This window comes from Salvelinus alpinus, chromosome 11, assembly GCF_045679555.1.
Source record: "Salvelinus alpinus chromosome 11, SLU_Salpinus.1, whole genome shotgun sequence".
NCBI classification, from domain to species: domain Eukaryota; kingdom Metazoa; phylum Chordata; class Actinopteri; order Salmoniformes; family Salmonidae; genus Salvelinus; species Salvelinus alpinus.
In genome coordinates this window covers 28637628-28653226 of record NC_092096.1, presented here as the reverse complement: position 1 = coordinate 28653226, position 15599 = coordinate 28637628, and the positions used below count along the sequence as shown (strand labels likewise).

At 45.2% G+C, this 15599-nt stretch overlaps 2 protein-coding genes across 4 annotated transcripts; one reads left to right on the top strand and one right to left on the bottom strand.

Moving 5' to 3' along the window:
* Positions 1-161: 161 nt before the first annotated feature.
* On the bottom strand, positions 162-4101 carry LOC139533873 (uncharacterized). Its single transcript, XM_071332325.1, has 3 exons — positions 3641-4101; positions 1734-2700; positions 162-1623 (listed from the first exon to the last, which is right to left on the bottom strand). The coding sequence occupies exons 2-3, from the start codon at positions 1852-1854 to the stop codon at positions 1124-1126; spliced, it is 621 nt and encodes a 206-aa protein (XP_071188426.1). The 5' UTR covers positions 1855-2700; positions 3641-4101; the 3' UTR covers positions 162-1123.
* A 709-nt stretch (positions 4102-4810) lies between these two features.
* Positions 4811-15488, top strand: LOC139533866 (high-affinity choline transporter 1-like). Of its 3 annotated transcripts, none has more exons than XM_071332315.1 (9): positions 4811-5436; positions 11942-12125; positions 12256-12369; positions 12532-12687; positions 13123-13271; positions 13636-13779; positions 14056-14209; positions 14339-14556; positions 14796-15225. In XM_071332315.1, exons 2-9 carry the CDS (start codon positions 11942-11944, stop codon positions 15081-15083), a joined length of 1407 nt encoding a protein of 468 aa, XP_071188416.1. In that variant the 5' UTR covers positions 4811-5436; the 3' UTR covers positions 15084-15225. The 3 variants fall into 3 exon arrangements, with proteins under 3 accessions (XP_071188416.1, XP_071188415.1, XP_071188414.1); XM_071332314.1 differs by having other exon boundaries at positions 4818-5436; positions 12652-12687; positions 14683-15488; XM_071332313.1 differs by having other exon boundaries at positions 4820-5436; positions 14683-15488.
* The last annotated feature ends 111 nt before the right edge of the window (positions 15489-15599 follow it).

Below are 15599 nucleotides of genomic sequence, written 5' to 3'. Positions count from 1 at the left end.
TTAATGGTACGGTGACCGCGAATGGTTGGCATCAAGTCTCATATATAACAAAATGCAGTTTTGTCAGTTTGGAAGGTTTTTGTCTGAAATATAGTAAAATCCAGCTATGATGTATATTGTATCTTAATTCTACTTTAGGATTCCTCAATGAAATGAAAAACGACAATTTTCATGCTTTATGTTGTACGTTTTGGTACATAGAAGTGCAAATGTGTGTAGATTATCACAGCAATACAACGTTCCAGTATAAAAGGTACATTTATAATTGCCCTCCTAAGATCCATTAATACTTTGTCTTCCAAAACGGTTGTGCAACACATTTGTCTCAACAACCCTCGTAGTAGCATGACTAGTGTGTGTATGAACATGTCACAACCTCACTTCCAAGAATGGATTCATTTGTTTGTATGCTTTTCTTCTTGGGATTTGTGTTCCCATGGTCTTTTATGTGGGTATTGTGGTGGGAACTGGTATTGTGGAGGTGGGTGAAAAGACACTGCTCTTTGATAAGGCTGTCTGCCCTGGAGATATGTGGGAGTGAGATGCTCTCCACTGGCTGGTGAAGCGTTACGCCACAACCTCGGGGGAAGTGGGGGTACTTTTGGTCAGAACAGCAGGGGCATCCTTGGCCTTATTGTCCTCAGATCCATGATGTGACCTGGGACAACCCCCTCTGAGGGCCAAATCGCAAGAGTCCTTACCCTCACACGGCTTCTATAGAAAACTGTAAATGTAAGGGTGACTGCCAGAAAGAGGCAGCAGACCACTAGTAAAGCTGTCAACACACTGGCCATCCAATGATAGGGGTCTGTCTGTCGCACTGATGCACCAGTGGGATCCGAGGCTGAGACGGTGTTGACAGAAGTGGGATATGGAGTACTGGGGGAAAGAGTGGGACTAGAGGCTATAGTTGTGGCAGTAGTTGGGGCTGGAGAAACAGTCACGTCTGAAGCTCACAGGGCCTACCTTGCTGATGGGGAACTCTGGGAAAATCGTCTGGCTGAACGCAGGGCTACTCTGTCTGGCCTCTGAACTAATTTCCTCCCACATACGCCAGACCCGACCCACAGGGCACTGTCCCTCGACACCATCACCCCCCCACCTGGCATAGGGTGAAGTTGTATCAAGACACAATAGTGGATCCAGGTGCCAGGGACAGCACGGCAAGGTGGTGGCTGCCAGAGTCATTGAAGAAGCGGGACAGCTTGTCTAGGAGAAGCTCCACCCTGTGGCGCTGGCTGAGGATGGAGTGAAGACTCCGGTGAGCCGTGAGGCTAAAGCTGTGGCAGGGCTCCGCATGGCTGCGGTGGAGGTCCAAGGTGAGGGGGAGCCAGGCAGCCAGGCCCTGATTGTCCCGAGCAGCCAGCAGCAGCTGCAGAGGGGCAAACTGCAGGTCCACTTCCAGAGGGACACCGTGCAGCTCAAGTCCATCCCAGACCACCCAGGACCCCAGAGTCACAGGAGGGCCATCTTTGAACATCAGCTCCAGGGAGAGGGACTCTGCTTCTCCATCCTCTGGATCCAGAAAGGTCCTTGATGGTATTGTGTAGTGGAAAGGGAAGCCGACTGTGGCTTCCAGAAGTGGGATGGACTGCAACACTTTGGGAGGGAGATTGGAGGGCCCTGGAATAACATCAGTACATATTTAGAAAGACCATTACATCATGCCAAAGTTCATACAGAGAGGAAGTTATGCATGAGAAATGTGATGTGAAAGTTAGTAGTAAACTAACCTGAGGAGGCAGCTGAAGGAGACATGGGCTGGGAAGATGCTCTAAGTACTCCAGTTGGAGCAAGGCCCAAAGAAACCTTGCGTCTCAACTGGACCTGATGAGAAGCTTGAAGTTGCGTCATACTCTCCAGCCTGGTGCTGAGAATGGTTTGATTCTCTGGACATACTAACAGTTGATACCGTCTCCGTTTTGGTGGCTGTGTGAAATGTAGGCCTCTTCAGTGATTGTGTGAAACATTCTGGGGTGAGTAGGGATGGTTTGAGAGGCATGGACAACAAATCGTCTCTCGTGCCAGATGGTGGTGATTGCAAAACACCCTCACAAGCAACAGGATGTTAGAGGGTAACTTGAGGCCTGTGTTAGTTCTAGGTTTGGGGTCCCAGTGTGTGTCTCCAGGATGGCTGTGGGGCATGACATCATCAAACTAGTAGAAGGCTCCAGAGCAGGTATGTGTGAAAGCTCCAGTCTGACTGACTCTGACACCTGCGTTGGTGGTGGGAGAACTGCATTTGGAGTGGCTGTATGACGCAGAGGTTGCAGGCCCCTCCTGATCCTAGAAAGCAACCCCTTGCAGAGAACCCTCCACCCTAGTATGGGGACTCCCAACATGATGGTCAGCAGACCTGAGGCAGTGCTATGCTCCAAAATCAGGACTAAGTCTGATAACTGCTCCCCCACAACCGACCGGTCACAAGAGCTCGGCAGCCTGCCCTCTTCCCACGGTCCCTTTCCCCGAGTAGCGCGGGCAGTCAGGAGATCCTGCTTACACACCCTGGTTTTCTCTCTTTGCAGTGCAGTGGGGCCCCTGAGCGAGAGGAGGTGTACGGAGCCAGGAGCCATTCGCAGATAGTCAGCCATTCTGCTGGTCAGCTGTACACGTTGGTCTGCGTCCAAGCTGCCAGGGTCCACCTGAAGCATTAGATCAGCCCAGATGACAGTCTCCCCCACAGGGCAGATGAGACTGGCCCTGTCAAACACACCACCAACCAGGATTAGTGTCAAAATAATTATTCAATTCAGTCAGTTTATGAAGTAAATTTAAATACCTAAATTGAACAGATCAAATTTATTTAAAGCTGGAATCCTTAAATGCAACATCCATAAAAAAAAAAAAAAAATGTATAAATTAATTATATATACCTATTGAATCTTGAAGAATATAACTTATAAATACCTTATGAGCTTAGTTCAACTGTCGTACCCCATCAGAACCCAAAATACAAACATGTTTTACTCAAATGTTTGTAAACAATATAAATGTAAACAAAGTCTGTATAGCCTTAAAATATGGTTTAAACTCTCATTTTGATATAATGGATGGTCACTCCTTGCATCTATAGCTCTATGAATTTGAGAGTGGTTACATTTCTCCAGGCCCATCTCTCAGCTTTTTACCGAAAACAGTTCAATTTAATCAATCGATACATGCAATGCACATGATGAATATAAAATGATCAATGTCCTCTTTATGTGTGTAGAGAATATGCTCCCCTCTCCCGCTGTTCCATTAAGGACATGTGGATGAAAGTAGGTAATGGATACACAGTAGCCTGCGACGGACACTTTAAGGGGGTACTGCCAAGCCAAATAGCTTGCCAGTCTTCTCAGTGAACTCCAACCACCTTGGCATTGCATCATCATTGGCCAAAGAGACCTGAAGGAGTGGATGAACTTTCATTCAGTAACCCTTTTCCTCCATGAGTTACTTAATTATTCTGCCAGGCCTATATGGCCATATTCCATTGTAGTTGTGTAGTCCATAACTCCCCAGCCAAATGAGTAAACAGTGTTCCCCACTTATGTGTTTGAAATAAGCATTTGCTACCAAGCTATTGAAATATCAGCCTCTAGTTGACATTATTAATGGCCTTGGATTTACATGGCAACTTTCAGTACAGTCAGCTCACCTGATAGTGCTGTAAAGTTCTCTGTATGGCTGGCAGGGGGAGTGGAAAGTAGAAAGCTGTCCCAGCTTGGACTGTGCGGTTTGGGAGGCCCTGCTGCCGTCCCACTGGAGGACAAGAGTGCGGTTTCACCAAGCCATGGGACTTCGACACACATCCCAGCAGCATCAAGAGACAGAGGAGAGGGGAGAAAGGTTCAAAAAGCATGGACTCTACTTCCTCTGTACCTTCGTATCCAATAAGGAACGACACCCGTTGCACCAGGTATCTGTTTTGGAGGGTGAATACACCGTATCATGTCTCTTGGTCACCCCTCTCCCATTTCCCCCAGTCATCCAAACCGACAAATAAACACTTATTCCAATTGAAGTTGTGCGAGGATCCTCATGCTTATGAATACATCTGGTTCAGAAGAAAACAGTAATCAAGGTCCAGGAGAGCAGTGGAATGTTCCTAGCAGGAAGCACCAGTTGAACATGATCCTTCAAGCCGTCCTCCGCGTTGGTGTCATACCATGTCATTATGTGTCCAATTACTAGGCTGCCTGGTTACTAGGAAACCAGAAATGCTACCAGGCAGGGACCCTCCAAAGGCTTTTATGACACATTCAAGGCTGGCTGAACACATTGCTTTCTATAGTTTTATATGTTCAGGGTTCCACTTTACTATCATATAGAAAATAATATAAAAATTGCATTACATTATAACTGTAACTCAAGTTATGTAGTCTACATATATGAAATGCACCTGTCAGCTCATTTATGTAGACAAAACCCTGTAGCAACATGCACAAGATACAGCCACATCAAAAAGCAGCCCCATCCACCCCTGTTCTTCAGCCATGTCGTATTTCATCCCCCTATTACAGTTGTGATGGATACAGTGGGGGATGTTGACAAACCCAGGGGGTGACATCAACGAGAGACTTTCGAAAAAAATAAACTATCACTGGGTTTCTCAACGCCGCTAGGCTTTAGTTGCGCTGTCCCTTATTCAGCTCTCCACTGTGAAAGAATGTGGTCACGCAACAGGATGTGGAGGACAGGACAGTGGAGAGCTGAATAAGAGACAGGGCAACTAAAGCCTAGCGGCATTGAGAAACCCAGTGATAGTTTATTTTTTCGAAAGTCTCTCGTTGATGTCACCCCCTGGGTTTGTCAACATCCCCCACTGGTCAGTTGTTGCTCAAAGTCTCTCAACATTTCCCTTTTGCCTTTTTCTTTACTTATGGAGTTGAGTAACAGAGTGTTACTTAGCTTAGATTTTAATTGACCCAGTTTCCCTGCAGTGAAAGAATGCTTGGCTTGAGTTGCAATCTGACCCTTGACAAAGTGACCACCTGGTCCCGCTGGGTTTCGGTTTATGCTGTGGGGTCACACCTGAACTAACTTGTATTGGGGTCCACCATGTCTCAGCAGGGTGTCTGTTCAGATAGCTACCTGGATATAGGCCAGGCAGTTTAATGATTAACATGAGGAAATTGGCGCACTGGAATCCCAGACCATAATGATTCCTTATAAAGGGATGTAACTGACGATGACAGAATACAGCTCAGTGTAGTAGTGCAATGCTAAAATAAATCATAAATTCCACTAATATATTTTTCACAGTGTGGTCAACACAGTTTTACTACAACTGTTTTTGCATTTTAGTCCACATGAGTGTACTGTAATGATCAATTATTAACTTGTTATATTGACTACACTAATAAACTCTTAAGACTAGAGGGAGGAGTTAGAAGATATTCTCAAAGTACATTTAGGTTTTTCCTCAGAGGATCAAGGAAATTGCACATCGAGGTAAGTTTAAACAGTTCTTAGCATCTTATATTTGTTTTGTCATGTTAATCGTACTTGGGAGTACACTTTGGTATGTCTCAATGCTGAAACATCAATCAAATAAGTATCTACTGAACTTGAAGAGAAATACTACAAAGTATATAAAACCAATTAAATATGTGATACAGTATCTATTGAATATTGGAACATTAAAATAGGACTAAATGTATTTTAAAATGTTATACTGTACTTGCATAATTGACTGACATTTAGAAATATAATAACATTTGAAGGGTGTACTGTACTGTCTGGTCTGTTTTATGAAAATATTGCGAAGACATTACAGAATTGTACAAGATCTGTTTATTTACATAACAAAATGATTGTCTCAGTTTCCATATATGAAACCACAATGAATTTGAATGCAGAATGATATAACAACTTTTGTGTGTAGTAATTATAGTGTAATGCTACATTTATGACAAGTCAGAAACTCGGGAACCTCTGAGTTAAAATTAACGTAAGTTGTTTGCGTAGAGCTTCCTATTGGTTGATTCTGATACTTTCCAAGTGTGAAACTTGGGTATCATCTTTCTACAACAAGTTTCCAAGTTTGACATTTCCGAGTTTCCTAGTTCTGACTCAATCAGCCTGACTAACCGGTGTCTGTATGTAGCCTCGCTACTTTTATAGCCTCGTTACTGTATATAGCCTGTCTTTTTACTGTTGTTTTATTTCTTTACTTACCTATTGCTCACCTAATACCTTTTTTGCACTATTGGTTAAAGCCTGTAAGTAAGCATTTCACTGTAAGGTCTACTACACCTGTTGTATTCGGCGCACGTGACAAATAAACTTGGATTTTATTTGACATGCAGCATAACTATTTTGTAATTATACAGTAAATACATTACCATTTTCTTATGTGCAAGACCATCCACCTTTAGTATGTGGTTCCAGTGTAATGCCTTTGTAAAGAGATTTTTTTGGGTATGGGATGCGTGTGTGTGAGTGAGTTCAGCATGTTAATGAAACCGACTGACTGACTGAATGCATATCTGCTCTCTCTTTACTGGTTGCCTTGGTGACTTCTTGGGCTAAGGTGAAGATCTATGGCAACATCTCTGACCACAAATCTCTCCTAACTTTACCCTTATTTGGGTTTCACGTTCATTTCTCCCATATATTCCATGTGGTGAAGACTCCTGTGGAGTGGACTCCTTTCTGTTGTTCTAAATGCTGGTGTTATGCAAATTAGGTTGGAGTTCACACTAACAGTACATTTATACTGGGCATTACTTTGAGAAATCAAACAACCAGGAATAAGTTATTTCCAATTTTTCCTGTTATTTTACCAGGTAATTTGACTGAGAACACATTCTCATTTACAGCAACAACCTGGGGAATAGTTACAGAGAGGAGGGGGGATGAATGAGCCAATTGTAAACTTGGGATTATTAGGTGACCGTGATGGTTTGAGGGCCAGATTGGGAATTTAGCCAGGACACCAGGGTTAACACCCCTACGATAAGTGCCATGGGATCTTTAATGACCTCAGAGAGTCAGGACACCCATTTAACATCCCATCCGAAAGACTGCACCCTACACAGGGAAGTGTCCCCAATCATTGCCCTGGGGCATTGGGATATTTTTTAGACCAGAGGAAAGAGTGCCTCCTACTGGCCCCCCAACACCACTTCCAGCAGCATCTGCTCTCCCATCCAGGGACTGACCAGGACCAAACCTGCTTAGCTTCAGAAGCAAGCCAGCAGTGGTATGCAGGGTGGTATGCTGCTGGCCGCAATGGGAGGAAAAGACACAAGGAGACATTGTCAGAGGTTGTCCACTATAAGCGACAAATTGCAGAAGTCATTATTTTTCAAAGGAAGGAAACACCTGTTAACCCTCTTATTATGTTGCGGATCAACTTGACCCCTAAAATACTAGTTAACCTCTCTTTTTCTCCATGAAATTAAATACCTTGTCCTCGTTTAGCGTCATGAACCTAACTCAAAATGTGGACACACTGATGTGTTGTAGAATGTCTAGATTTTGTGTACAAACATGATGTTGTTTGTTATTTTGACCCAGAGGCTTTCATGTGTATAGATATTTGCACAGGTCCAAAATAAACAAATGTGTGATGTATTTTGTTTTGACTGGTTGTGGTTGCACTTTTATAATTATGTTTGGGTGAAAAGGAGCATTCCCAAGCTTCTCAGCGTGAGAGCAGCCGATTGTTAAGTTCATGTTTTAAGTATCCCTATATTTCTGTTATTACGGGGCTATCACTCAGTCAAGAGTGCGCATGCGCAGGAAGTCTTGTCGTTGTTGGACCTAGCCTTGAGTGTAATGGCTACCTTGTAGTGTGTTCATATAGTAGAGTAAACTTTGTTAAACTGGAACCTTGTCGTTGTGTCATTTCGAGTTAACACCGATCTCTGACAGACACCCCAAAATGAGCTCCAACAGAAAATGCTTGTTTGTGAGAAAGAAAATATGTTTAACAAATAGTACTTAAATATAGAGTTCTTTAAATCAAATGTTCTTGCATTTCTTCTTTCTGAAAGGTCTGACAAGACAAAATAAAGTTTTGGTTGTTTTTACGTGATTCTTTGACTGTCTTGAGTGTGTTTAAACTATACGGGTCAATCTGACTCATACCACAATGGCCGTACATTGTTTTCAGCAAAGCACCAGGGTTAAATGAGTGATGCAAACCAATTCTGGTGAACAGAAAGAGGCAAAAAGTTAGGCTGAACTTTATGAAAATCACAGAAGAAAACCACTGTGCAATTAACCAATCGGGGGAGGGAAGGTCTCGCTAGCTTGAACACCGGGCTAGATTGGCTATTGATAAATTCCCGACCTGTGTGAATGTTGTTTGATACCACAAGCTACATTTCTTTGGAAATAGCAAACTGAAGTGATCCGTCACTTACCGGGCATGTCCACTAGCAAGAGATGCCTCCGACAAAGTTACGGAGCCCATTCATTTTCAGTGTAAGGAAGTAAGTTAGCAAGGCAAGAGAAGCTCGCTGAACAGACCCTGAACAGGGCAGGACTTAAGTTGGGGAAAGCTTGATATATGTAAATTATTGCCAATATTGCACAACCAATTAAAGCTTAAAATAGCTTCCAGCCCCTACTGGATTGGCAGTACCTATCATGTTGTTGGCTTGCTAGCACCCACATGGCAAGCTTCTCAGGGCGAAGCTCGCGTGGCTAGGTGAAGCATTGCTTGCTGGTGGATATTGGCCATTTATAGTAGACAGCCTCTGAGCGATTTAACAGTTTGCATCAAGAGGCAACCAAAGTTTTGCTAAACATTATGCAAATTATAATTAGATGTACATAAAAAGTAAGAATTAGTTGAACTTTTGATGGACAAAATGGACAAAACTACACTGCTCAAAAAAATAAAGGGAACACTTAAACAACACAATGTAACTCCAAGTCAATCACACTTCTGTGAAATCAAACTGTCCACTTAGGAAGCAACACTGATTGACAGTAAATTTCACATGCTGTTGTGCAAATGGAATAGACAAAAGGTGGAAATTATAGGCAATTAGCAAGACACCCCCAATAAAGGAGTGATTCTGCAGGTGGTGACCACAGACCACTTCTCAGTTCCTATGCTTCCTGGCTGATGTTTTGGTCACTTTTGAATGCTGGCGGTGCTCTCACTCTAGTGGTAGCATGAGACGGAGTCTACAACCCACACAAGTGGCTCAGGTAGTGCAGCTCATCCAGGATGGCACATCAATGCGAGCTGTGGCAAGAAGGTTTGCTGTGTCTGTCAGCGTAGTGTCCAGAGCATGGAGGCGCTACCAGTAGACAGGCCAGTACATCAGGAGACGTGGAGGAGGCCGTAGGAGGGCAACAACCCAGCAGCAGGACCGCTACCTCCGCCTTTGAGCAGGAGGAGCACTGCCAGAGCCCTGTAAAATGACCTCCAGCAGGCCACAAATGTGCATGTGTCTGCTCAAACGGTCAGAAACAGACTCCATGAGGGTGGTATGAGGGCCCGACGTCCACAGGTGGGGGTTGTGCTTACAGCACAACACCGTGCAGGACGTTTGGCATTTGCCAGAGAACACCAAGATTGGCAAATTCGCCACTGGCGCCCTGTGCTCTTCACAGATGAAAGCAGGTTCACACTGAGCACATGAGCACATGTGACAGACGTGACAGAGTCTGGAGACGCCGTGGAGAACGTTCTGCTGCCTGCAACATCCTCCAGCATGACCGGTTTGGCGGTGGGTCAGTCATGGTGTGGGGTGGCATTTCTTTGTGGGGCCGCACAGCCCTCCATGTGCTCGCCAGAGATAGCCTGACTGCCATCAGGTACCGAGATGAGATCCTCAGAGCCATATGCTGACACATGCACATTTGTGGCCTGCTGGAGGTCATTTTGCAGGGCTCTGGCAGTGCTCCTCCTGCTCAAAGGCGGAAGTAGCGGTCCTGCTGCTGGGTTGTTGCCCTCCTACGGCCTCCTCCACGTCTCCTGATGTACTGGCCTGTCTCCTGGTAGTGCCTCCATGCTCTGGACACTACGCTGACAGACACAGCAAACCTTCTTGCCACAGCTCGCATTGATGTGCCATCCTGGTTGAGCTGCACTACCTGAGCCACTTGTGTGGGTTGTAGACTCCGTCTCGTGCTACCACTAGAGTGAGAGCACCGCCAGCATTCAAAAGTGACCAAAACATCAGCCAGGAAGCATAGGAACTGAGAAGTGGTCTGTGGTCACCACCTGCAGAATCACTCCTTTATTGGGGGTGTCTGGCTAATTGCCTATAATTTCCACCTTTTGTCTATTCCATTTGCACAACAGCATGTAAAATGTATTGTCAATCAGTGTTGCTTCCTAAGTGGACAGTTTGATTTCACAGAAGTGTGATTGACTTGGAGTTACATTGTGTTGTTTAAGTGTTCCCTTTATTTTTTTGAGCAGTGTATATAAACTCAGCAAAAAACGAAACGTCCCTTTTTCAGGATCCTGTCTTTCAAAGATAATTAGTAAAAATCCAAATAACTTCATTATCTTCATTGTAAAGAGTTTAAACACTGTTTCCCATGCTTGTTTAATGAACCATTAACAATTAAGGAACATGCACCTGTGGAACGGTCATTAAGACACTAACAGCTTACAGACGATAGGCAATTAAGGTCACAGTTATGAAAAATTAGGACACTAAAGAGGCCTTTCTACTGACTCTGAAAACACAAAAAGAAAGATGCCCAGGGTCCCTGCCCGTGAATGTGCCTTGGGCATGCTGCAAGGAGGCATGAGGATTGCAGATGTGGCCAGAGCAATAAATGGCAATTTCCGTACTGTGAGACGTCTAAGACAGCGCTACAGGGAGACAGGACGGACAGCTGATCGTCCTCGCAGTGGCAGACCACGTGTAACAACACCTGCACAGGATCGTTACATCCGAACATCACACCTGCGGGACAGGTACAGGATGGCAACAACAACTCCCTGACTTACACCAGGAACGCACAATCCCTCCATCAGTGCTCAGACTGTCCGCAATAGACTGAGAGAGGCTGGACTGAGGGCTTGTAGCCCTGTTGTAAGGCAGGTCTTCACCAGACATCACCGGCAACAACGTCGCCTATTGGCACAAACCCACCGTCGCTGGACCAGACAGGACTGGCAAAAAGTGCTCTTCACTGACGAGTCGCGGTTTTGTCTCACCAGGGGTGATGGTCGGATTCACGTTTATCGTCGAAGGAATGAGCGTTACACCAAGGCCTGTTCTCGGGAAAGAGATCGATTTGGAGGTGGAGGGTCCGTCATGGTCTGGACTGAGCTTGTTGTCATTGCAGGCAATCTCAGCGCTGTGCATTACAGGGAAGACATCCTCCTTCCTCATGTGGTACCCTTCCTGCAGGTTCATCCTGACATGACCCTCCAGCATGACAATGCCACCAGCCATACTGCTCGTTCTGTGCGTGATTTCCTGCAAGACAAGAATGTCAGTGTTCTGCCATGGCCAGCGAAGAGCCCGGATCTCAATCCCATTGAGCATGTCTGGGACCTGTTGGATTGGAGGGTGAGGGCTAGGGCCATTCCTCCCAGAAATGTCCAGGAACTTGCAGGTGCCTTGGTGGAAGAGTGGGGTAACATCTCACAGCAAGAACTGGCAAATCTGGTGCAATCCATGAGGAGGAGATGCACCGCAGTACTTATTGCAGCTGGTGGCCACACCAGATACCGACTGTTACTTCTGATTTTGACCCCCCCTTTGTTCAGGAACACATTATTAAATTTCTGTTAGTCACATGTCTGTGGAACTTGTTCAGTTTATGTCTCAGTTGTTGAATCTTGTTATGTTCACACAAATACTTACGCATGTTAAGTTTGCTAAAAAATAAATACAGTTGACAGTGAGAGGACGTTTCCTTTTTTGCGTTTACGTTTTCGTCCATCTCTGTGTGACATTGGCCTAAGTCTCGATGGTCTGTCGTCAATATTCATGTATCTTATAGAAATTCCCTCTCCTCCCTGAAGATGGCGCTTAACTGGCCCGGCCTGCTGTCGATCGGGGTGTTCTACCTTATCGTCCTCGCGACAGGCGTCTGGGCGTCCAGGAAGTCCAAACACGAGGAGAGGAAGTGCACTGGAAACCTTAGTGAGGTTGCCATGGTTGGAGGGCGGAACCTCAACATCTGGGTCAGCATCTTCACTACCACAGGTGTGCAGTCAACCTAACTAACGTGTAACATAAGATCACCCAGATTTGAAAGTCATTGAGTCTCTTTCAAAGTACTTTAGTGTTTTTCAATGCTTAGTGGTTGTTCTGTGTTACCACCCACTCTCTACAGCTACATGGGTGGGAGGAGGTTTCATCTTAGGCAATGCTGAGGTGGTCTACGACCCTAAAAGGGGCCTGGCTTGGGCCATCGGACCAATAGGCTTCACCCTTAGCCTGGTTGTAGGTATGTATGGTTATGTTATCATAATAATTGGGCTGTGGAGGCTGCTGAGTGGAGGACGGCTCATAATAATGACTGGAATGGAGCGAATGGAATGGCATCAAACACATGGCAACCATGCGGTGTAAGGTAAGTAATTCACAGTAAATGGATTTGTGACTGCAGGTGCGTTGTTCTTTGTGAAACCGGTCCGAGAGAAGAATTACGTCACAATAATGGATCCGTTCCAGGAGAAGTATGGAAACACGTTAACTGCTATTCTCTTTGTCCCATCACTCCTTGCTGACATCTTCTGGATAGCCTGTGTGCTCGCTGCATTGGGTAAGTCAGTTGTTCTGTCAGCAAAATAGCCTTCACAGCACCTTTTAGCACGTGCCATGACTAGAGCCACGTTTACCTGGTTATGTCACGTGGAAAAACTGTCTCTAGCTTAGATTTCTCTGAATGATTCTTTGATGTAATTTATTGAAGAATAAGCATTTGTTTTCCACCACCACATTATCTGGAAGCATGAGAATGAGTCTAAACTCTTACATTATTAGTTGGTGATGTTGGCCAACTTCCTGATGCATGAATGAGTGCCTGAACCTGCATGGCATGTCTGTAAGTTATACATTGGGTGAATGGTTGAGGCCTTCTAGCGACATCATGACACTAGATCTCAGGGATGTTGTTGGCTATAGGCTACACACAGAAGCTTGCAAGCTACTACGCTAGCTAGAATGTGTGAACAATCTGTACAATGCTTTGCTCTAGGGGGAACGGTGAGTGTGATCATGGATATCCCATCACCCTTGGCTGTGGCCCTGTCTGCTGCCGTGGCAATTCTCTACACATTGCTGGGAGGGCTGTACTCGGTGGCCTACACTGATGTCATCCAGCTCATCTTCATGTTCCTCAGCCTGGTGATAAAACTTTGTCCTGCACTCTTAGAAAAAATGGTTTCAAAAGGGTTCTTTGTCTGTCCCCATAGGAGAACCCTTCATTTAACCCAAAAGGGTTCTACCTGGAACCAAAAAGTGTTCTTCAAAGGTTTCTCCTATGGGGACAGCCCGAAGAACCCTTATTGGTTCTAGGGTCAACGTGTTATAGTGAGTGAGGCACGTGTGGTCTACTGTATATATACACGCTAAGATTCACTTTATTTACGTGTCAGAGTTTCTGTATGGGAATTGCTTCAACTTTTTTTTTCTCTTCCCTTTCAATGGTTTTGTGGTTTATTTTTTTTTTCCTTTCAGTGATTTTGTGGTTTTGTTTTTTTCCTTCCAGTGGTTCTGTGTGCCCTTCATACTGATGAGCCCCGCCTCAACAGACATTACAGTCACAGCGGTGACAAAACTGTATCAGGAGCCATGGACCGGCAGGCTGAAGTTGGCAGATGCAGGGCGCTGGCTGGATGACCTGCTACTGGTGGTAATGTCAACTTAAAGTCACATTTCACTCAAATTTCACAGTTTGTCAGAGGTGTTCAGACCTCAAACATGGTCTAATATCTAGTTGATTCCACATCACAGACCATCTGTTGTATAGATCTATATCTAAATGTCTCAATCCCAAACAAAGACCCTATAATTTTCATTGTATTGTGTTACCTTTCTATTTTCTGTGCTGGTTGTTTTCTCATTTAGGTCCTGTCACTTTTTTGATTTCAACATTTTTACGGTCCATTTCAATGTCTCGCTCTCTCAGACTCTAGGTGGAATCTGTTACCAGTCCTTCTACCAGAGAGTCCTGGCCACAGCCACTGTGGCTCAGGCTCAGTTCACCTGCTATGCTGCCTCTGTCTTCTGCTTCATCCTCGCCATACCACCTCTTCTCATTGGTGCTGTGGCAGCATCCACAGGTACAGCAGTGTGTTCATCAAAATGGAGGAGTAGGCTTCATGGGAGGAGCCGACTCTGTCCCAATAATGTCAATCACTGGGAGTTCTGTAAATCTCATATGCTTGCTTTTTACTCTCTCCCTCACTTAGATTGGAACCAGACCAGTTTTGGTCTACCTACTCCCTACGAGCAGGGCAAGGCGGGTATGATTCTGCCCATCTCCCTGCACCACCTGTGTCCACATTTCGTCTCTCTTGCTGGAATCGGCGCCATTGCTGCTGCCGTGATGTCATCGATTGACTCTGCCCTGCTGTCTTCTGCGTCCCTTTTTGCCCGAAACATCTACAAAAACATTTTCAGCAAAAGGGTGAGAGAAAGTTTGAGAATCTACTTACAAACATCTTCGTTTATTCTATGTAACTATTTATTTGTAAATGTTTCCCACAAATTTACTGAATAGGGCACTGCGATTGATTTTTGTTCTTCATTTTAGGCCTCTGAGAAACAGATTCTACTGGTTGTAAAGGTGTCCATCCTACTGTTTGGTTTGATGGGGGCGGGCTTGGCAATGACGACCTCCTCTGTGTATGTCTTCTGGATTCTCAGTGGAGATGTGATGTACACGGTGGTGTGTGCACAGTTGATCTGCGTCCTCTTTCTGCCTGGGAAGGTCAATGGGTATGGTGCCTTGGCAGGCCTTGTGGTAGGGCTACTGCTGCGGTTCCTAGTAGGAGAGCCCCTGCTTGGTGTGCCTGGACTCATGCCCCTTCCCTGGGACAGCCTACACGAGGACGGGCGTCTGCTGCATGTCTTCCCGTTCCGCACCGGCATCATGTTGGTCTCTCTGGCCACCATCCTGATTGTGTCACGTTTCGCAGCCTGCCTTTTCCTTAAAGGGCTACTGCCTGACAACTGGGATGTATATGAACTTGGTCAAAAAAGGAGGATTTTGATTAAGGATATGGTAGCTAAGGATCTGACTGAGAAGATTGGACTGAACACAAGGCAGATGGACCCATCTCCTCATGCTAGCACAGAAGATATGAGATCTTTACAATGACCTGGGGTCCCATCATGTAGATAGTTACATACAACGGCCAAAGGCCAGGAACAGGCAGGACTCAAACACCACAGCACAGTCAAAACTCTTAATCTTATGGGAAGGTGGGATAGTAGCGTCCCACCTGGCCAACATCCGGTGAAATTGCAGAGTGCGAAATTCAAAAATACCAAATATTTAACATTCTTGAAAATATATGTGTTATACATCAAAATAAAGCTTAACTTCTTGTTAATCCAGCCACTGTGTCAGATTTCTTTACGGCGAAAGCAAACCATGCGATTATCTGAGGACAGCGCCCCGCATACAAACGCATGAAAATCATATTTCAACCAGGCAGGTGTGCCACA